This window comes from Pholis gunnellus (assembly GCF_910591455.1).
Source record: "Pholis gunnellus genome assembly, chromosome: 17".
Taxonomy (NCBI): domain Eukaryota; kingdom Metazoa; phylum Chordata; class Actinopteri; order Perciformes; family Pholidae; genus Pholis; species Pholis gunnellus.
Window position 1 is genome coordinate 11,822,374 of NC_136544.1, and position 23,376 is coordinate 11,845,749.

Below are 23,376 nucleotides of genomic sequence, written 5' to 3' on the forward strand. Positions count from 1 at the left end.
CTATTATGTAAATGTCTGTGCACTGAGTGAAATAGATGCTACGGTAGATTCCGTCACAAGGGCCACTTGCAATATATTTTCTTTTCTTTTGGTATGCGCGCGTGTGCGTGTGTTTTGTACGTTTCGAGGTTCCTCTGCTGCTACTCCAGTCATTAATGCTCGTCGTTTGCTGTAGCGCCATCCACAGCGTTTCTGTTCTCATTATGTGTCGAGTGTGTATTTGAAAATTGATCTTAACACTGGAATTTGTTCTGCTGATTTCATTTTTAATTGGTTATGGCTTTTATTTATTTTCTGTTTGTTTTGTTTTTAGAGAGGAGATAAATTACAGCACTTGTGTGGCAGTTGAATTTAATAGCTCTCGAGACATTGGCTTTTTTTTTTCATATTATTATACTTTGAAAACAGTCGACTGTGCAGGTTTCTCCATGGAGTGGGTCTGTCTTTTAAAAGGTATACAAATCTGACTAAAGCGAGTAATACACAGTGAATTATCCGTTTTTGTTATTTTTCTGTATGGGTTGTAATAAAAATATTGCAGTACTTTGTATGAAAACAAACGATAGTTAATTGTAACTATTTATAAAATTAAATTATTGTACTTTTTGCAATCTGTAGATAAGTACTATGTATTCATATATACAGTAACAACTGTGGATTTAAATGTGATTCTCTGAGGTGTCTAAGTTATTGATGTATATATTGTATGTTTGTTGATACAGCTTCCTTTATTTTCTAATAAGACCAATAAAATGTTTTGAAAAAGGAAAACTTCTCTCTTTGGAGGCTTTTAAACACTCTTCAAATGGATCTTTTTTGTCCCATTCTGTGGCGTCATTGACCCAGTTTGATACTCGTAAAAATAAACCGGCGGGGAAGGCTCTTCACCGTCCAGGGTGGTTTTTTTTTTTTTTTTTTTTAGAAGACAGCGATCATTTAGATGGCACGATTTCTTTTTCTGTGATCCAAAAAAAGCTGTTGGGCGACCCACTTTGGCTAACCTCGGCGGACGTATTTTTGGCCCGACACGAGTAAAACATTAGAGTCATGAAGGATGTCTAGGTGTGCTTGTCCTAGATTGGGAGGAGTAGTGAGTTAGTCATCTGTGCTCCCTGCGGGCCTCCCCCCCCCCCCTCTCTGTCTCAGCGCACCTCATCAAACATCACCCCTCCTCGGAAGCCTTTCAACCCAGCACATTCGAACTGCATCTCGTGAGAGACCACGCGGGACAGAAAGAGACAGATGGCTGAAGACGAGCTACGGGGCAAGTCTAAACCCCAGTGCCCGCGTGCACCGTAGGCATTGTAGACTCCTACAGGTCAGTGTGACCTGTTCCTTAAATGCAGGCTCCTCTGGATGCCTGCCCCAGACAACCGGATGCCCTCTGAAGCGTTGATTTAATTTAGGCGGGTGGGGCTATGAGGTGAGCGGGTGGGCAATCTAGGACAGCATTCTTCATCTTCACCCACTTCTGCAGCAGGTGCCTGCCCCAGTTCTCAGACCACACACAGCCCCCCCCCCCCCCCGCTGCACAATATTAATGTTGCCGACCGTTCATTTAGCACGTCTGCCCCGCCAAGAGCTCGGCGGCGGGGGCTCCGCTCTGCGAATGTCACCCCACGGCAGAGGGCATGCTACACCGGGTAAGAGGTGTGTGTTTATCAGCAGTTATTTGAATTAGATGAGAGCTTGCTGTGATTGTGCATATGAGAGACTTATCCTCGTATATCGAACCACGTGATTTTTTCAGACAGACGGTGACATCCCAGCAGTAAGAAAAAGCACCACAAGCCAGATAAAAGCTAAGGATGTTAAATATTACTGCTAGTGAGGAGTTCACCTTGTCCTGGCTTTCATGCAATATGTTGGTCTGGGTTTCCCTCTGCTGGCACGTCTGTGTAAAGACTTTGTGTGTGTGTGTGTGTGTTTGTTTTTTGGCTGTTCTTTTCCACAAGATGACGCCACACGCTCTTAAAAGGATTTCCCCTACCGTGCACATCTTTACTGTATTGAGTAGAAAAGTTATTAATTTCGCCCCACTTGTTGAAGTTTGAAACTATGAAATGTTCCCCAAAGTGCTCCATAATATTCTCGTTATAGTCCAGGCACTATAACACCTGTACACTCTAATGCAAGTGTTTGTGGATTTCAGAAGCTGTTGATTGATTAAACTCAGCTTTTGAAGGCCTGACTGGTGGTGTTGTATTGAAGGGTGACTCACACCTTTCACTTATAGTAGGCCTACAACACACCACGAGATTATCTTTGAGTGTCGACAACTGTGAGCAGTACAATCCTTACTGAGATAAAGATGAACTTCAGGGCTGCTGGGTTGCATAATTAAAAGTCAGTGACGAGACATTTTCTTCTCGGTTGTGATCTCGATAGCCACCAAACTTTTTTAATATATATTGTTTGATGTATTTTGTATGTATGCTAAATGAATGCATTCACATCATATGATGTACCTTTGCCCAGTGCTTTTCTATGTGTTACATTTTTCTTTTTATCATTTTTTGGTTTATTTTCATTATATTATTATTATATTATTGACACACTTTAACCAGAGGCATAAAGGAAGAACATCTTCAATACCAGGTTCATTATTCCGGTTGTTTAGCATGGTCAAATACTTTAAAGATAAAGGGACTTATCTTATCTTATCTTTGTTATTGACTTGCAGCAAATTGAAGGGAACGTACAGACCACACGTTGGCACGTCATCAACGACGGCTTCGGCAGAGATAACCTGCTACTTCTGTGGGAATAGAGATAATTGTCACATGACGGTGGAAAACGCCACGATTATGTAACGACGTGTCGAATGCGTGCACCGGCACCTCATCGTACGATCCGCCGTCGGTCAAGTTTGCCACGATGAACACGCGACTTCGCGTTCGGTCCTTTCAAAGTAAAACCAGTGACCACAACGGTGTGTGGCGATGCGTTTTATGATGAGCGCTCCCATTTCCTCCGTGGCTCCAGCTGCTTCTTTGGGCCGACTTGACGTACGCGCGTCGTGCGTCGTTGCGTCGCCCCATAGAGGAGGCGTTGGCGCATCGCAACAAACTGCTGCCGCTGGACCTGCGGCTGCTGCTTTCTGCGGACACAGTTAAACCGGCTTGTCCTGCACCGAAACGGTGCACACAACGGACACCGCTCACAACCGGAGAGAGTCGCCCTGTGGCTACAGTTGAACCTCAACTGATCCCTCGTCAGCTTCGACATGATCAAGAACGGACATCACCACCACCAAGTGAGCACGGTAGCTTGTAAAGACGCAGGCGCGACCCCCGGCGCTGCAGCTTGCAGTCCCGAGAAGAGGAGGAGAAGAATCCGGGTGTGGTGCGATGGTTGGTGAGTAACTTTACCGGAATTATTGGCGGTGCGATGGAGATGCTGCAGCACTGTTCGTATCGGTCGTTGTCCGTTTGAATGGATGTGTCAGCATGCGTGTCAGCCGCCACCGGAGCAGGCCTGCTGCAGGTTACACTGCTCTCACTGGACGGCTGCTCCATTCTCCAGAGACATCAGTGTACACTCAACTTTTAATTCAGTATTATGTTGTATCTCTAGTCAACCAGGCGAGTGTCAATGGCCCACTGTAATTCGGGACTTATTACATTACATTGCTATACTCTACATTACTGGAGCATCCTCTCCATTCTCCTCCTCAGTAGACACATCTTTACATAATAACACCAGCACTGACTTATGTTGATTTGTTTACCTTTCACTAATTCACTGTCATGCCCTTTCACTATGACTCAGTATACCCTGTAGTAATGCTTACACTGGCAATGACGCATCAATATTTTGGATGTGATAAAAGTGTCTGCTGGATTCATGTAATAATGTATTGTACGTACCGACTTCACAGTACTTGACTAAATTTAGGGGTAACAACATGTTTTACTGAATAAACAAGTCAACAAACCTATTAGAATTATGATGATCAAGCAAGGCATAGGCTAAATGTTGAATAAATGTGTAAAGTCTAAAATCTGCCGAAAAGCATTGGCCAGTACATTTTTATATATGCGTTTGGACATATTATAATCCATAACCCTACAGCCTGAGACACAACCAATGCCACCAATGTGGCAGTTGGTAATATTAATGCATCCTGATCTTCAGGAGGCACGAACAAATGAGTCTTAAGTACTGTGTGCACTGTCACTGGGACAACCGGTTATAATGAGCCTTCGGTAATGTTATTACTAACTCTTGTGCTTCTATTGCTACAAGTCAAAATGTCAACATTAATATTTACTACGCCACGGCATGAATTATTTGTTTGCTTTCAACAGACATTTTATAGTTGAGGTAAGAGGCAAATTAAGGAGGGAGAGGTTCAAATCCAGAGCATTGCCATGACAAGTTACGCACTTCAGACGACTTGGTTACCGGTTCCTCCGTGAGCATACTTAGTCTGACTTTCCGTGGGTTTACTTTCATGACACCGTAATCATGACACCCCAACACACAAGGTGTCTTCTGGCAGGACGGTGTAACGGAAAAAAAGAACAATGACATTAGTGTTGAGCAAGGCGCTCACGCAGGTGCCGCCTTTAATGCAACACTGACGATAAATGCGAACACACAGCTGTGGGAAGGGCAATGCTAAACAGAGGAAATAAGCTTTTGTGTTCGCATCAATTGGCAAAACAACAAACATGTGAATAAAGGCCAAAAACAAAGACAAGCTGAGTTCACTTTGCTCCTGCAGCTAAACGTCAAACATCAGATTTATTGACTAAAACATAGCCGATATATTGCTTTATGGTTTTACTGTGTTCTTTGGGAAAATTCAGTGTCCAACTAAAACACTTCTCCTGACAACCCAGCAGCAATAATCATGTTCTCCTTGTTAATAATACCACAACTCAGTTCATCTCAGACAACATTTTAATTATCTAACAGTCACGCAGGGACTTTTAAAAGGTTATTTCACTTTAACTAGATAAAAGCGTACAGTGCTATTCCATTTATTGGTATCTAACTCAGAACATGTGGGATTTTTTGTTTGTTCTGTATCCTGGCATTTGAAACAACCCGTCTTTGCAGAAACACATTAGTGTGAATTGTTTTTATTAGGAAGGAAAATTAGGAAAGTGAGGTCTTTGACTTTGAGTAAACGGCACATTGTTGAAAACTAAGAATACTTTCAACCAAATTGTACTGAGTTGGCAACAAAAATGTGGGTGAACTGATCAATTGATCTACAAAATTGGTTGTCAACTACTTTTGATTGATCGTGAGAAGTTATTCACTGGTTTCAGCTTCTCAACTGTGAGGTCATTTGATGCTGTTCGTTGCCATATAGCAAACTAACTATCTTTGGGTTTTTGGACCTTTTGGTTGAATAAAACAAGCAATTTGAATATGTCACACCATTAGCTGTTTGAAATTATAATTTCTTTCATTTATACACTAAACTATAAATCGATAATGACAATAATCGTTAGCTTCAGCCCTAGAACTGACCCCTCTAAGATGCCCCCTCTGGGAGAAACAACAAGCCTCTGCTGGTCAGAGTCTGGCTCCATGGTGCAGCGGAAAAAAACGAAATGTTTTGAATTTCTGCGCATGAAGGCCAGGATTATGGCGGCTTTCTCTTGTAGAATTCCTGTCGTTTATGTGCGGCTGCCTGTCCATGGTTTGATGGAATGTTGCAGAATATTTGGGATGCCAGAATATTACTCGGTGGGGTGAGCACGCAAAGAGAGCCAATGTCAACAGAGCTCATGCCATTAACCCCATCTAACCCCCTCCAAGCCCACACCTGCTACAGCCACTGTAGCCCGTCACTGAGCACATTGTTTCCCGAAGCCCTGCTGGACTGACATCCAGCGTTGTCAGCGGTATGAGAGGAAAATTCCAAGGAAAGAGCACAGTCACTTCATTTGTTTAGACATCTTTGACCCTGCCCTTTCTTCTTGGCACAAAGACGCTTGTTGATCATCTGTCCTAAAAAGAGGTGATGGGGGTCAAAGATCAGTTGTCAGTGAAGCATCATAAAGGAAGAGCGTAAAGTCCACTTCCACTGTGTTTCTGCTGAGGTAGCATATCCACACAGCGCTATAAACGTGCTATTTAAAGCCTCAGTGAAGTGTGTCTTATTCATTCCAGTCTTACCTGAGACTATTATTATAATTATATCAATATGAAGGTAATCATTTTTGTACCCCCCTTAACTGGTATTCCCGTGTCCCATTGTATTCTATCACAGTCTGTCTGGGTTTGTTCCTGAGAAGAGTATAGGTGCTGTTTGGGTGTCCGCTAACAGGCTACGCTAATTAATATTTCATCATCTCACGGTCATGATCCAAGCCCTGCTTAAAAATACAACAGGAATACGGTAACACATGTTGGGCATCGTGCTAGTGCAACACCCCCCAAAAGCAGCCTCCTGGTCTTATGTAACTCTGTCTGGGTCTCAGGAGCTTTTCTTCCCTATTCAATCACCTCCAAGTGCTCCCTCCAGCTACATTCTTCTGGCCCTGCACTATCGCCTCGGAACCGGCACACGTGGATCCCATTTCAAGAGACACACAGAGACCATCTTGCTTCCCCGACAACAATCCTCTTTTTCTTTTTTTTGGGGTTCACCTTTGCACATTTCTTTTTGAAGTAGTGGATACATCTGAATCACATAGACAAGCCCTACAAGTCTGGTAATAGTTTTTGTGTTGCCATGCCATCAAGTGCAGTCTAGGCTGCTTTCAGTCAGGCTGTCTATTGTGACACCGCAGCAAGATACAGATGCTGTCTTTCATTAGCATAGCCTGGGGGGCCGAAAACATCACAGGATTCTGTTACTGATGTGGCTGTGTGAATACTGTCGGTCTGGAAGTGCTCGTCTGTTCTCTTATTGATTTTTGAGGATGCTATTCATAGCACTGTTTTGCACCTGACCTTAAGAGAGCTGACGTCTAACTTCATGTACTAAAGAGGACACAGATGCCAATTTTTTTTACGTAAAATCAGCCATCAATTATGTTGTCTTTATTGAGGTTCTCCAAGTTAATTGCTGCCACGTAATTGCTGATGGTTATAGTTGCCGCTGTACTAAATTACTCTGTGATTAGATCTTAATAAACCTTAATGCATCTCCAGTGACACCTGCAGTCACTTTCATTAGTCAGAGCAAATTCTTCTCTCTTTGTGTTCCTTTTACACATCAGTATCATGTTCCAAGCAGAGCAGAAATAAAAAAAATGTCATAGCTGCTGGCAGTTGTAATAGTGATGTAGGGATAATGCCCATCTGTTCTCTATTACTATGCTAGATTACCATGTTACAATCTCCGTCTACAATCTGTGCCTAATCTAATTATCTACGGATGGTATCATAGCCTGGGTGGAGTGAAGTGGGAGAGAAAACACACTGTGCCGTTGAGTTTTTTTATGTTTAGACTTTGATCAGATATCCAGCAGATCACATGAAGTGCGTGGATTACAGTGTTGTCAGGAACACTGTACGTATTATAGGATCATACTGATATTTCTGCATGTTTTAGGCCATGAACTAAACTTCTATTGATCTCCTATCGTCCAGGTTGCTTTTCACTTATTTCATTTGAATCAACTTTAATTTTTTGTCAAAGTTACTGCAAAGTTTGTGAGTCCAAGAACACCCAAACATCTGCGGGATAAAGAGGAGCTGCCATTTCTAACTTTCAGAAAAGTGTGAACTTCAAAATGAAAACATGCCACACAACTCTAACCCAGCACACCGTGCTTTATTCGACTCCCTTGCTATCATCAGGAGTAAAACATGGTGTTGTGGAGAAGAGTTGTGTGACGTGTTTAAAATTTGACGAAAGAGCGGCTGAGAAACCGTATTACTGTAACTCAAGAAATCCTTTATGCTTTAATTGATTTTCCAACCAAGAATTAAAAAAAACAAAAAAACAATCCTTCACAGCTGCTCCTGTACCTCATTACAATAATGCAACTTATGTAACTTCTCATGTTCTTATCCTCCCAGCTATGACATGGTCCATTATGGCCACTCCAACCAGCTGCGACAGGCCAAGGCCATGGGAGATTACCTCATCGTTGGAGTACACACAGATAGTAAGGATAAGAACCGCTGACTTATTGTCCCTGTCACACCTACAGTACATCTTCAATGGAAGCCGTCTTGCATCATCTCCAATTCTGATACTCTTCCTTCCTTTACCATGCATAAATTATGCTATGGCACCATTAGCCTCTGACAAGGCAGTGCCCTATAGACTTTGGTGGGGTTGTTGTGACAGTAGTGCAACCACTTGAGCAATTTTTATATAGCACACTGGAGCATTCTGATAACCCAGCATGACTTCATAGTCAGGGCAAGACACCAGCAATCTTTTCCCTCTGCTGAAGTTATAAGAAATGTCTCAATGACGAAGGCGATGCTGCGTTCAGTCACTGTAAAAGCTGCTCAGAATGTCACGTCATGTCTCTCTCTGTTAATCTATGAATCTCTGTTCATTTGCGCGTGTCGACGGTATCGTTTTGAGTGTACATGTTTTGTTTTCAAGGTGAGATTGCGAAGCACAAGGGTCCGCCAGTCTTCACTCAGGCGGAAAGATACAAGATGGTGCGGGCCATAAAATGGGTGGATGAGGTCGTGGAAGGAGCGCCTTACGTCACCACCCTCCAGACCCTCGACAAGTACAACTGTGACTTCTGTGTGCACGGAGGTACAGTTTTATCAAGACCTCGTGTCCTTATTTAGACACACAGATTACACACATTACGTTACACATTCATATTGTGCTAAATACTGTTATTAGTTGATTTAACAGGGTCAAGTTGATTTCGGCAGGCAGCGTGTCATGTATGCTGTTGTTTCAGATGACATAACACTCACAGTGGATGGGAAAGACACATATGAAGAGGTGAAGAAGTCAGGCCGGTACAGGTGAGTTTCCTTTTGAAATCAGCAGACGATCATAATAACAGCCGAGATTATATGTTGTGTGTGTGTGTGTCTGAAGTTATTATGTTGTTCAAGGGAGTGTAAGCGAACCCAGGGAGTTTCAACCACAGATCTGGTCGGCAGGATGCTACTGATGACCAAAGCACATCACAGCAACATTGTGAGTATACAGCCTCATTGCCTCTATATACCCTTCAGGACACGGCACACGCCTAATTCAATCCTCTCTTCTCTTCAGGATAGTTCAGACTATCAGCAGCACACGGACAACTTTGGAAAGGTAGGTACCAAACATATTTAGGTCGAATCAAATCCTCAGCTTTCTACCAAACTCTTAATTGATGGATGTTCAAAACCAAATTCTTGGCTCTTTGGCTTCCTCTTCCTTAACTGTTTTGTCATTCATGTCAACCATTATTAAACAAAGGCCTTTACTGGGGACCCACTTTGTAATCAAGTTGCAGGCCTTGCCAGTGAAACAGTGAATGCACCTTTTGTCCCTGGATGGGGAAAGTAACTCAGACTCAACATGCTGGGGATTTAAATTTTCACATTTGAACGTGCAGACTAGCAGAGTAGTGCTGTGAAGTTGGCGAGAGTTGAATAAATGTGCTGGGGATTTGTGGGACAGCCTCGAGTTTGAGCAAAGGTGACATTGTTACTCGCGCCACCAGGTGGCGGTGATGCAGCGTCCTGGTCTCATACACAAACCAGTGGTGCTACTGAATCGAAACTGAAGTGCATCGGTCTTATTGCTACACTGTTTGTACTCATTGTGCCTGTTGCTCAGAAGGGCCACAGTCCCTGGACAGGGGTGTCTCAGTTCCTGCAGACTTCACAAAAGATCATCCAGTTTGCTTCAGGGCAGGAGCCTCAACCCGGAGACACTATCATCTATGTGGCTGGAGCCTTTGACCTCTTCCGTATCCTTTTAGAACCTCACTAAAAAGACTGCTGGATCTCTGGAAACATAAAACTTGTTAATCAAAAAAGCATGAGCAGTTTAGTAAACTGAGATGCTTCTGCCATTTATGAAATGGAAGAAACTTGGAAAAACACTATGCAAACACTATGAACTATTTATAATTCTGTGAACCGTCAAATAGTCAGCTTTTCTGAAATGCCTAGTCAACCTTGACTAGTCTCCTGTCAGACATCGGCCATGTGGACTTCCTTGAAGCAGTGCATAAGCTCGCCGAAAAGCCATACATTATAGTGGGGTTGCACTTTGATCAGGTGAGACACCTGTGTGAGACATTGTCTGCCTCCCTGAGTCGAGCGTTGGCATTGTACTTTAAATTTCCAATTTGTTCACATCTTTTAGGAGGTGAACCGCTACAAAGGGAAAAACTATCCCATCATGAATGTCCACGAGAGAACACTCAGCGTGCTGGCTTGTCGAGTAGGTTCTTCTTCTACCTCCACCACCGTCAACACAGTTCATAGCACACATATCTTATTCATCTGTAGTTCATTTTGTGTGTGATTGATTTCAGATTTATTTTCACAGTATGTGTCAGAAGTGGTGATTGGCGCACCCTTTGCAGTCACAAAAGATTTGCTGGAACATTTCAAGGTAAGTACAGGCATCACAATTATCTCTCACAGCTAGATAATAATGTTCTCTGTAATTAAAAATAAAGAAAGTAGAACTTCTTTTTATCTACAGGTGGATCTTGTATGCCATGGAAAAACAGAAATATATCCTGACAAGGATGGCTCCGACCCTTATGCTGTAAGAGTCTATACCTCTATACTATCTTTTTTAAACATACTGTTGTCCGCAGGAATGCTAAATCACATTTAATTGACAATGTTTTCTTCATATCCAGGAGCCGAGGAGGAAAGGAATCCTGCGTACTGTTGACAGTGGGAACAGCCTTACTACGGATGCCATTGTGCAGAGGATAATTAAAAACAGGTTAAAAAAAGGGGGACCTGTCATGCTTGGGAGGCAAAAGTAGACAATTTCATATTACATCCACTGGGAAAAACAGTATTTATCTAAGTTAAAATAAATGAGACACATTTTGTTTGCTGCTGTAATACATTGATAGTACATTAGATTGACTCTTTTCCCAATTGTCTTGTTTTGATTCAGATTGCTATTTGAAGCAAGGAACCAGAAGAAAGAAGCCAAAGAGATTGCTGTGATCCAGGCCATGAAGCGACAAGAGGAGGAGAAGACTAAAGAAAGATCCCAGGCTGTGCTTTAGGAAGGCCCCAAACAAGCACTGAGTGTCATAACACTAACAAGCTCAATTAATCTAAACTCATGTACAGTAAAAAGCAACCCTTTTATATGTGCTATGACACGCTCCACACACGATCCTGGTTTATAACAGCACTCCTTACAGCAGCCCGTTTGAAGCCAGGGCGGCATAGTCTGCTGTGGGATCATCAGGTATACCGCGCGTGTTCTTGTGTGCGATTGTGTGTGTGTGGGGATCTTCTGTGTATTACTATATTTCGGCATATGCAAATACATGTTCATGTCAGTCAACAATCACACATGCAGACGATGGAGTTATAGACATACAAAAGTTGGGAGCGAGGAAGATACCACTATGTCTTCAAATGTCTATTATATCTCTTTGGATATTTTTAATTCCTCAAGCACTTTTATTTATTTTTTGCCTTCAAAAATATGGAATTTTAAGTATAATATTATGGGATTTGGATTTATGAAGAGCAAGTGTGGGTACCTGAGGTGTTGGTCAGGCGTTAAGCTGTAACCAGGAAGTGATTTGATTAGTCGCTTCCATGGTGTTGTTGCTGCTTTCTGTCCAGCATTGGGCAACAACAACTGATCTATGTATAAACTGTATTTACTGTATCTATGTATTATAGAGTAATCACAGGATTTCTGGAGGACGCTAAAACCACTAGACCACAAAATCCCCCTGCTTCTCTGCATCTAACTTGGGGTTGTTTGGCTGTGAGAAGCTGTAGAAAACTCTTTCGGGCCCTCATGTACCTTTATGCTCCAGAAATCATCAGAACTGTCCTGTTTTACTGGTAGAGCAGGTTTTTAACACAAAAAAAATGCCCAGACCTGTATGCCTGGCCTTTTGAGTGCAATTGTATTTTTTTTAACCAACACTCCTTAGGTTTTATCCTAATATAGAGATCACTACAGCGTTTTAACAGACTGCTTTTAAGCTTTAGTTTTCTTCGTATAACTATGACAGATGCTCAGTGTGGTTGACTTGATCATGAAATAGACCTCTTACTGTCATTGAGCCCTGAACAATTTAACCTCTGTCTCTATATCAAATGGGATTAAATAATATATTTTTTGTAGATGAATATTTTACTCACCTCCTCTCCATTAACTACTGTATAGATGGTTTCATATTGTATAAAAACGCATAATAATATATCTGTATCTCAAGTTGGAATGTATTAATTGTAAGCTATAATGTATATGTTATTGACAACTCCCAGTTGTTAAATACTGTAGAAAGCTGATACGACTACAGTATATTGCTGATAATAATAACATTTTAATCTGAAAGACTGTTTGTCATCTTCTTTTGCAATATACTTATTTCTTAAGTAATTGATCTAAATGAGCTCACATGATCAAATGTTAAGGCCATGTTTTGGACACAGAAATTACCTTTGATCAGAAAACTAATTATCAGAATTTTGCAACCTATGAATGAGTCACACAGAGAGTTCGTTAAATGTCAGGGCATTAAGAGCAGATTATTTAGCAGCAGATTAGTACCCAGCAAAGATCTGTAAGCTTTTTCAAAAAAGTGCATAATGCATGCACTCAGTGCAGTTGATAAAACAAAAAATGGGTAAGTCATTGACAAGTTCACACATTTTTTGTCACAATTATTATAATTTTTGGAATTTTGGGGGCGAAAAAGTATAACATTCTTTGAGTAAATGTATTTATTTTTCCACTGAAATCAGCCATAAGCGTGGAAAAACCACGTAATTATTGATCTCAATGATTCAACTACATGTGCTCGAGTACGTTTTCTTAAAATCTTAAAATGTCACCATAATTGTAAAGTGACATTTTGCTCTTATTTTGAAGGAAATGCGTTCTTCCAGTTCCTGTTTGAGAGCCGCTCTCGTTTAGAATGCAGTGCACACGTGCCCCCCAATTTAGCTAATTAGCGTCTCCGTGTCTTGCCAACTCTGTCTGTTAACAGTTCAGGCTGTGAATCAAACGACACCGGCGTGCAGAGCAAAAAGCAGAGTGATGTTTTGCTGTGTCAATACACTGCCAATCCCGCTGCAGGTAGAGCATTCATTAAATTCTAATTCGTCTAATTCTAATTAAACAATTATGTCACTTGTAACACGCAAAGTCACTCTCATTAGAAGTTCTCGTCACTCGACTCAGTCGTCCTTCAGTCTAAATTGGTTCATGGAGTAAGTTTTGTGATTGTTTTTCAAGTCATTTTGTGGTTGGAAATTTTGCAGAATTAAGGTAATTTATCATTATGTGAGAAACGTATACAATGAACTCGGCGCCTAATAACAAACGACATACAATTACTATTTTAATGTTCGCTTACTAACGTTAAGAGGACTGTCTAGAAGTTTATATCTAGTAAGTTCTATATTCTAAAACATGATAAAACTCATACTGAATTGTTTATGAAATGTTATTAAGAGCCATATGGCTCTTAATAACATTTCATAAACAAAAAAACAAAAACAAAAAAACATATATATATATGTTTTGTTTTTTTTTGCAGTCAGTTCTTTTCTATTGTCTTAAAGCATCCACTGTGAATACTTCCTCAGATCTGCATGGGAATGTGCCTCCACCAGGATGTCACAGAAGAGAGTAAACGGGCAAAACTCCGGAGCTCTAAAATAGAGCAAGACCTTTGGGAACATGCCAGGACCGAGATGAACGTGGTGAAAATCCTCATGCTTGGTAAGTTGAAGGTATTTACGGAATGTATCAGGTTTCACTGAAGTATTATTATTATGAAGCGAAAGCATTTCTCTGGCTTGTGTGTGTGTCAGGAGCTGCAGAGAGTGGAAAGAGCACCCTGATCAAACAGATTAAGATCATCCACAGCCAGGGCTTCTCCAAACAGGAGCTCCTCAGTTTCAAGGTACTATAGAGCTGCAAAGCAAGCTTTTATTTGAGCAATCCTGAAATATTATCTATAGTCAAATCAGTCAGTTATGTGACAAAGGGTTCACCTCTCGTTCCCTCCACAGCCTGCAGTACTGGACAACCTGCTGACCTCTATGAAGTTTGTTCTTCGTGGAATGGGGATGCTGAGGATCAACCTGGCGAACAAGAAGAACAAGGTTTGTTTTTTTGTGGTAGCCCCCGTTTTCCTTGCAGCCCCTCTTTGTCCCACTAGATGTCAGTCTTCATCTGTGTTCAGCACATGACAGCAGAGACGATCGATTGAGATTGTGATCATTACAAGTTGTGATGTTTGCGAGGCACGACATAGTGATCCATTTTGACCTTTTTTTTTTTTTTAGGCGATGCAATCCTTGTAGTTTTTTGGGGAGAAGAACATCACATTTACTTTGAATGTAATTTATATATATATAGTGTCCTTTTCTGATGATAACTTGTCCCGTGTGGTTGTAGATGCGCGCCCGCTCCATCCTGTCCTGCAATCAGTGTTTGGGGGACGACCATGAACTGCTTCCTTTTGTGGCTCACGCCATCTGTGCGCTTTGGGCCGACCAAGGGGTGCGAGCAGCTGCAGCCAGAGGTTACGAGTTTGAGCTGAATGACTCTGCACTCTAGTGAGTACAATGGCTTTAAGTGATCTACTTTCCACAACGCCGCCCAGTGATGACGGGGCGGTGGAAATGTCATCGGAAATTGGCCATTAAGAAGAAGCGTGTTGTCGTCACATCTTATCAATACAGAGCGACGGTAAAGCACCTGCTGAGAAAAAGCCGTCTTCAGGAAATGATTCCTGCGACAGTTGTGCAATGGGAGGCTTAATTGGAACCAAATTAATAAAGCATTGTTTGCAGATATGCAGGAAGGTGGAAATAAGGGTGGAGCATATGAAACAGACTTGATTAAAGTCGTTTTTCTTGTTTAATGAGTAAGAAGTCAAGCAGAATTGCTGTAGAGGTGTCGTTGCATCCGTCACATTATCTTTTCATTTAAAGCTTTTCATCTGAACTACCACAGTACATCTCACTGCAAACTATGTCCAATCACTATGAAACACAAGTTACTGGAATACAGCCAGCGTGTTTTTCCCTTTTTTGTGGGACATTTTTATATTTACGTGGGCAGAATTATTTATTTTTTTCAATTGCGGTCCTTCAGCAGTTGTGCCCTTTTTGAATTGTGCATGGAAAAAAAAAAAAATAGCAGCCTGCACAGTGTAACGCACCGCTCTGCATAGATCCGTTTGAGTGTGTGTTGCATCATCAGCTGAAGTGTGGGTCATTAATTGAAGTGTAGCATATATTTTGCTTAATGCCACTATTCATTATTTAATTAAAAAAAAGGTTCTCCAGCTAGCCAGACTGCAGGAGATGATGTGACCGCTTCATTATCGAAACTGGATAGGTTTGGGAGCCGGAGGATGATGGGGAAACTGTCTGTCTCGCGGTGTTCTCACTCTGCTGGACCCCGACATTGATTTCTCCCTCCAGAAATATCGGATCAGACTCCGTCGTGACACACTTGACGTCCTCAGGACCTGAAGGCACCTCAATGTGTGAAATGAATTCTCGGGCATTAGCTCTATCTTGAACTGGACTGTTGAGGATGCTAGAAAGAAATTTGTTACAGGAAGTTCCCAGTGCTGCTGAGTCACCAGCGTCTCCGCTCCTTCTCCACTTCAGTTCAACTGCACCATAACTTGCACCCTTCAAAATAACCATAAGGTGGAATTGACGCCTCTTAATCACGAAACTTACTAAATAAATAATAACGTAACGAATAGTTGCCTGAGCAGCGAGACGTGAAGCTTTCCTGCCAGTAATGATCTGATTTATCTCGGCCTGGTATTTGAAGAAAACGTGTCTTGACAAAAGCAGCAACTGCTCACAATTGACTCTGTGAGACGCTGGTCTCCTCCGTTAGTGATTGTTTGTTGTTCTCTTCTCTTCCCTCTCCAGTTTCTTTGAAAACATTAGTCGAATCATCGCTCCCAAATACGTTCCCACAGAGACTGATGTTCTGAGAGTGCGAGTGAGGACCTGTGGAATCATTGAGACGCAGTTTCAACTTAATGAAATTATCTTTCGGTAAGACTTATTAAACTGGCTGCGCATAGACGGCGACGGTTGCAACATGATATGGTGCCGTGCACGCATAACTCTAAGCTAACATAACGCTGTGTATTGAGTGTGAAGCTAAAGACTTTAACCATCCACACCGGGCTCACTGAAAGCATCATATTCTACTTATTGACACAATATTTTACTTTTAAGGTACAGATGAACATTTTGGATTTTATACCTTTTACACGACAAAACATGCGACTATTTTCCCCGGCTGTGATTGACCCTGCTTTGTAAACCCCACAAGCACATTTCACAAATCTTTTAGTTGATTTTCAATGAGGCTGGTGACAGCTGAGTGTGTACGGAATTAACAATAAATAACTTTTTAAAAAGGATGACACTAATGCTGGTATACTAAATGTCCAATCTATGGTCCGTTGAGCACTATACTGTTCATGGAGTTGTTGTACATTCTTTAACATGCTGCTGTCCTGGAAAGCAGCATGTTGAGACTCTTAAAGGATCCCTGTCTTCAGAGCTGAGGTATGACTCAGACATGAAATATTGATGGCTTCCCGCCGCCTGCTTATTCCAGGAATAATAACACAAATGTAGTGGAAGCGCATCGATGAAACGACGAAACCCCTGCCTCCTTTCCCCTTTGACCCTTTCTGTTTTCAGAGTAAGCAGTCATTCCTGATTCTCCCGGCGCTCTGTCCCTGTGAAACAGAATCCATATGAAGCGGCACTTCATTAATATTTCATATACTGTAGCTTCTTCGGGGCTTGAACTGCATAGAAATTCTTCACTGGGAAATGTTAAAGAAAGAGTTTTATACTTTATTTGATAGTTTATTGAGGAGTATCTTTCATTAAAGGAAATGTAAGTACATTTCATGAAATGATGCTGTTGATCAGGGTTTCTCCAAGTTTTAGTGACTAGGTGCCAATTTAGGGAACAAGGATATGATTGACACATAAAACTAAATATTAATCTTCTATCTCACTTGAACCGAAATCACTGACTCGAGCTAACGGCACCAGCTCTGATGGCAGAACATCATTTCCTTTACACTCGCGAGAGGCCGCTAGTTGCCATGCAACCAGTGTACGCAACAAGTCTCTAAACGCTTCACTCAACTAAAGACGGAAGACAATCTCTCTGGCATCGTGGCTGAAACTGTGTGGAAAAGATTATACAGTTAATTATACAAGCGGAGAACCGTTGTTGCTGCTCTGCAGCTGTTGATGCACACAGAGATGGTTCACTGTTGCTGCCGTGGAGCCGTCGGTCCAGCTGCCGAGTCGATCAATAACGGCCCCCTATGCCAACATGGACCCCCCCCCCCCCCCCCCCGTACGTCCCCACGCATGTAGAGAAACGCTTGTGATTGTCTTGTAATAGTAATATCCTTTGTTGCGTAACCTATATGCAACATGTGTCTGTTTATTGTTCAGATTATCTGGCCTTGCCTTCCATCTCCCATTTTATTGAATTATAGGCATAAGATCTTTTAATTTTCTCTGAAAACTTGCATAATGTAATTCTGAAAAGGATGTGTGAAACCGTTTAAGAGTCGGTCTCGTATGTCGTCGGCTGATTCGACTAAATATTTAAATTCAACAACGTTAGTTCCTCAGAGCCAGCGATCAGTTTACAGGTCTGATCTTGATCTTCCGCTAAATCTGGAAAAAGCACTTTTCTTTTCTGCAGCACAGAAACTACATCTGTCCAATGCCACAGTTGGGGTTTATTGTCTCTCAGCTTGTTGACACTGATTCTTGACCCAGGGGGATAAACGCTTCGCTGCCTCTGACATCAGTTCTGCAATCACGCACCGGGAGGCCGTCTGGTCCAAATGGGAACTCGTTACCTGTGTCACCAAGACCCTCGGCTTCACTTGGTGCCACATCACATTTTCAAATGGATTGCCCCAATATTTGAAATGTGTTTGAAGTAATATCAGTATTTAATATAACGTGTATTGCCTATGAATATGTTTATTTATAGTATATTTAACAAAAAGGCTTTAACCGTTCGTGGAGATTGTCGTCTTTTCCAGAGATGAACAAAGCAATTTATGCAAATATGTTTTGATTCAACTCTTAAATACTCCAATGGGACCAGTCTGTGGAGAGTTTAACACAGATCTTAAGTGGAGGAATTCTTTATTTTTTATTTAATGTAGCAAATTGAGACTACAACTCCATTTTGTTGTGCAACCCTACGTTGTACAATAACTGAACCTTGAACCATCGTGTCTTTATTAATCAAAGTGAATTTTAGCCATTAAACATGTCGAAGATCTTTCATCATCAATGAATCCTACCTTCTCATATTTTTGTAACCAGTGTGATAAATAAAGCTTTATGGACAGGTTGTATGACGTCGGGGGCCAGCGGAGTGAGAGGAGGAAGTGGCTCAGCTGCTTCGACTGCATCCAGGCTGTGCTGTTCGTCGTGGCCCTCAGCAGCTATGACATGACACAGACGGAGGACCCTTCAGGGGTATGTCAAGAAAAAGACTGATGAATCAAATGTGCTGCCATTTCTTTACTTCCTTGGCAGAATAGAGTTCATCTGAAATTTGGTGCAAACTACATCTATTTCCTCGGCCTCTCTCTACTCTCTTCCACATTTTCCTTTTTATTAGAATCGACTGCAGGAAAGTCTTGAACTTTTCACATCCATCTGCGCCAACGCAGTCTTTGGGAGCACTTCACTGGTAAGTTTAATGGCACTTATTTTATATGGCTGTCCTAATGATAATAATGCTTAGAATACAATAAGGCATCACTTCAGAGCTTTGTCTGTTTTTAAAGCTCATCTGAATGTGTGGAGGTGACTCGAGCACTGAGTGGGCCTTTCGGTAATCATTCGTGCCAATCCGATGGGACACAAACTGGCTCTGATTGCCTCTGACTGATGAATCCATAATTAACATACGAAGTTTAATTGAGATGTAGGGCGGGTAATTTGTTTTGTGTGCGAGCACTGTTCAACACTCGCCGTCATTATTTTGTTTGATTTCTTTCATATTGTGTTTGTGGGGCGATTTGTATCTCCATGAATGACTCACTTGTTGGTCAGTATTTATATCTGCACTGAAGCATTGAAGGTTTATCTTATGCTCATTTCCATCAGGCTTCATTTTCAAAATGTCAATTGTTAAATGAGCAGCCAATTGTTTTTCCTATGAGCAGTGTGAGGACATTGTATTAATAGAGGTGGTATACAACGGTACAAGTGCATATTGACGGGAGAAGCAAGTCTGAACTTTAGTTATTATACAGTATGGTGATATTTTATTCATGAGAATCTCACAACACTTCTGATGTTTCATGCCAACTAGTGATGTAAAAACTACCGGCTAACGGTATTGAGCCTCAGGGAGATGAAACACTACGTTAAAGTTGTGAATGTGATGCACATAAGTGATGTTGAGAGAAACTGAACAGAAGGACAACACCTGAGTGTTATTTGAATGTTGTTGACTTTCAGTCTGTTGTCCTCTCTCTGTTCTACAGATTCTGTTCATGAACAAAACGGACCTTTTCCGGGACAAGATCCTACACTCTGACAGACACTTGAGATGTTACCTCTCTAGTTACAAAGGTATGACACCAGAGAACTGTCAGATTTCACTGTGAATTTGAGTATGGAACACTTTTGCATCATTTTTCAGTAGTAAATTAAACAATATATTTCAAATGTTTTTAGTTCATCTTTATTGAAAATATAAAATATGCATTATTAGTCTATTGCTTCTTGGAATCTACAACTTGCTTTGCAACTGCCCCATTGTTGGGTTCCGACCCCAGACTTGAGAAACTGACGGAGTATCCTGTTGACGTGGGATTCGTGGGATATGCAGCTCTTGCTCAACTACTGAACAGTTGACAACCTCAGAAGGTTTTTTTTTCTACAATCTTAAGTTCCTCAAGGAATTGGTTGTATGTGAGTCTTATTGTTTTCTGGATGTGTCACTGCATCCTGCATGTCCGTTGGGTAATCTGAATTCCTTCTGGATTTCACATACATTCCATGTGTATACATGTGTATACAGTACATCAGTCATTCATGGCTCATGGTCATACATATTTCCGACTCATTTACAGCGACTGAGAAGTGAACTCTTGTCGTGTTTTTATTTGTGTGTGTGTGGCAATTGAGGGGGGGAAATATATGTACAGATTGTCCCCGGATTCCAGATTCTTGTTTTGTCAATAGTTACTGAATCAGACTGACTCTGTGTAATTTAGACAGTTGTTAAACCAACTCCTCACTTCACTGAACTCAGTCGGATGTCTCCAGATTTGACATTTTTCTTCCTTCGTCCCCAACCAGGAGCCGATGGTGACGTGGACGCTGCAGCCCACCACATCGCTGCCATGTTCTCCTCATGTAACGACAGTGCAGACAAACTCGTGTACCACCACTTCACCACGGCCACAGACACCACCAACGTACAGGTGGTCTTCCACATGGTCATAGATCAGGTTATGAAGGGGAATCTAGCAGCTGTCCAGCTGCTGTAAAAGTCCCAGAGAGGCTGTTTACATTGTTTCGTCATTCAGCGCTGGAATTTTAATTTTGTCTGTTGTTTTTACCGTAGGCAAATTGTTGTCCATTTTACAATAAGTTATTCATAAGTTAACAGAATAATGTTGCACTTTTTAAAACCCTTTAAATAAAATATTTATTGATAAGCCTGGTCCTTTTTTAATGCTGTTTATATCTCTTCCTGGTTAGACAGCATTTTCTCTACTCCGGATAAAAACTCATTATGTTCAGCATGCACATTCATCCTTTAACCTATCAGTGTTTTTAAGACATGCATGTTAACTATAACTTTGAAGAATGCTCCAATTTTAATCATTGTTTTCCTGGTTTAAATATTACATATTTAATGATTCTTAATCGTCCATACCTGAATTAATTACTAAAATGACATTTACGACTTCATGTTGGTAAAACTGCAGGGATTTAGTTATCAATACGGGTAAATGGCAAGAAAAATCATTTCCCTGTAATATGTTGTACGTCCAGTAATTTCAACAAGGGGTTGCATTATGATTCATTTATTAATGAAAACTCAGATCAAATATTTACATTAATACATTACTTTTACAGCGTAAAGTTTAAAACAAGTTTATCAATAAACTGGTGAAATGGTAAATGAAAAGCATCATATCATCTAGTGCAGCATTAGTGTTAACCTTGGAGACATGTACAGTTTATTTTTAAATGGCACGCCTTCAAGATGAAGGCTTCATCATCCATCCGATCTGTCGGCTTTACTGCTCAGTCTCCTGCACAGTCGGCCGAGTCCAGAGTGAGCAAGACGTCCGCTTTGCACTTGAATGAACCCTTGATTTCCTGGAAGAGTTCACAGGTCTGCAGGTTTGGTGAAATGTCTTTGATGCAAACAGGCTGTTTGGAGAAAAACAAAGAAGACATACTGTTACATTAGGAAAACTAACATTTAAGTTCTGTACACTTGAATCTGACATGGTGATGTGTGATGTCCCAACAGCTAGTCCAGTACAATAGTTTTTTTTTAATCGAAGACAACTACATTTACTTCGTGTTTACATGTTAAGCTTTCTACTCCACATTCAATGGGAAGTACTGCACTTCGTACTATATTACTGTGACAGTTGTATTTACTAGCAACTTTAAAGATCAACGTTTTACATTTATAATACAGTCAGGTTGTACAGCGGGATGCATTATTACAGATTAAACTGCCAAAAAGTATAGAAAGCATATCAAATTCGCTTGACCTCTACCAGCTATTTAATGCGTCACTTATGTATCCGTAAATAACCTATGATTAGTTCTGCATATTGAGCGTTTTTTACTGCTTGCTTTTACTTTGATAAAACAGTTTATTGTAGTTAAATAGATGTATAGTAAATGATCTGAATAGGATCTCTGGTTTAAAAAAAAATAACTTGTACAGTGAAAAAAAAGTGTGGTCCTTCAATATAGACTCTTAATTGAGTAGGGTTGAGTGGGTTATTCAGGATAAACCACATTTTAAATTTGTACCCCACGTCTGCGCTCTTGCGCGAGCTAGTAGCCATGCGTAATGGCGATCCCACCCAACCCATGTTTATAAAGTCGATCGCCACTGACCATCGTCTTCAAGATGAACTTTTGCGCAGTGAATTCAGGAAACGCGTTGTCGGTCGCCAACTCGTCGCTGTCTGACGGGTCCGGCTCGGCTCTCCTGACGTACGGTGACCTCCGGATGCCGGACAGCAAGCCGGACGCCCTGCCCACCGAGTAGTAGCTTGGGCCGGCCATCTGCTTGTACCATGCCTCGGTTGGACTGCAAGCCACCAGCAAGTAGACGATCACGATGGGGAACACGAATTTAGCGGGCATCTCTCCACGTCGAGCACCGAGGCTTGGTCCTGCGCACCTCTAACTGACTGGTCCTTCTCGTTTCCTCCGCTCTCTGCTTCAGTCTTTATAGGGTCCCCCGCGATCATCCTCGCGTTTTTGTCCACGTAAGACTGGCCCCGAGGGGGGCGATTCACACATACCTCATACTCCTCCTGGTGAGCTTTTTGTGTGTGTGTGTGTGTGGGGGGGGGGGGGGGGGCTGCTCATCCATAATATTTCAGATAATGTTGAACTCAAAGACATCACTCTGTCACACAAGTTTATTTCTCTAAAGGGATTGGGAAATATTCCAATGGAGGTCTGATCACTGTTGTCCTGAAATGAAGGCAGGTAAAAAACAACTCCTGTGACATTTTTAAGATTCATAGAGATGTGCAGAATAAATATTGTTGCCGTTAAATAAGTCCCGTGAAAGTAGCTACTTCCAAAATGTGTACAGACTATTGTGAAAAAAATGAACATGTTAATGTTTCAGTGTTGAGATGGAATCACATCAGCTTTTCTTAGTTGTCAGTTCAGGGCTATACTCCTACATTCACAGTATTTTATATGATCTTATTGTTTTGTTACATTGGAAAGTGTTTTTTTTATCAACTATCAGAAGAATAAAATGGAAAATGTATCAAATAAATGATTAAAAACTAGTATGTATTAAACCATACAAAAAACACGTGTTCACAGTAACAAGATCAGTGCATTGTGTGACAGCTTGGATATGACTGTACTTTGACCACAACAAAGCAACTTAAAACCGGGCATAGGCACACAGCATATGTTTCACAACGTATGTTTCCTTCATTCGGGGGCTGGTTAACCAGAAAACGCTGA

The 23,376-nt window shown here is 41.4% G+C and overlaps 3 protein-coding genes across 3 annotated transcripts; 2 read left to right on the top strand and 1 right to left on the bottom strand.

Moving 5' to 3' along the window:
* The first annotated feature begins 3,113 nt into the window (after positions 1–3,113).
* On the top strand, positions 3,114–12,443 carry LOC306709053 (ethanolamine-phosphate cytidylyltransferase-like). Its single transcript, XM_079177074.1, has 13 exons — positions 3,114–3,357; positions 7,993–8,081; positions 8,534–8,695; positions 8,850–8,916; positions 9,010–9,094; positions 9,173–9,214; positions 9,725–9,857; positions 10,088–10,170; positions 10,259–10,336; positions 10,445–10,510; positions 10,604–10,669; positions 10,767–10,855; positions 11,036–12,443. Exons 1-13 carry the CDS (start codon positions 3,227–3,229, stop codon positions 11,148–11,150), a joined length of 1,206 nt encoding a protein of 401 aa, XP_079033200.1. The 5' UTR covers positions 3,114–3,226; the 3' UTR covers positions 11,151–12,443.
* A 713-nt stretch (positions 12,444–13,156) lies between these two features.
* Positions 13,157–20,708, top strand: LOC306709352 (guanine nucleotide-binding protein G(o) subunit alpha-like; the record flags this gene model as incomplete). The annotated part of the gene is made up of 10 exons (XM_079177440.1): positions 13,157–13,195; positions 13,708–13,843; positions 13,936–14,027; positions 14,137–14,229; positions 14,525–14,685; positions 16,027–16,155; positions 18,513–18,642; positions 18,788–18,859; positions 19,662–19,749; positions 20,482–20,708. The coding sequence occupies 10 exons, from the start codon at positions 13,157–13,159 to the stop codon at positions 20,670–20,672; spliced, it is 1,131 nt and encodes a 376-aa protein (XP_079033566.1). The 3' UTR covers positions 20,673–20,708.
* Positions 20,709–21,438: 730 nt separating this feature from the next.
* Positions 21,439–22,527, bottom strand: LOC306709233 (neuropeptide B-like; the record flags this gene model as incomplete). Its single annotated transcript, XM_079177300.1, has 2 exons — positions 21,439–21,567; positions 22,276–22,527. The coding sequence occupies 2 exons, from the start codon at positions 22,525–22,527 to the stop codon at positions 21,439–21,441; spliced, it is 381 nt and encodes a 126-aa protein (XP_079033426.1).
* Positions 22,528–23,376: the final 849 nt, after the last annotated feature.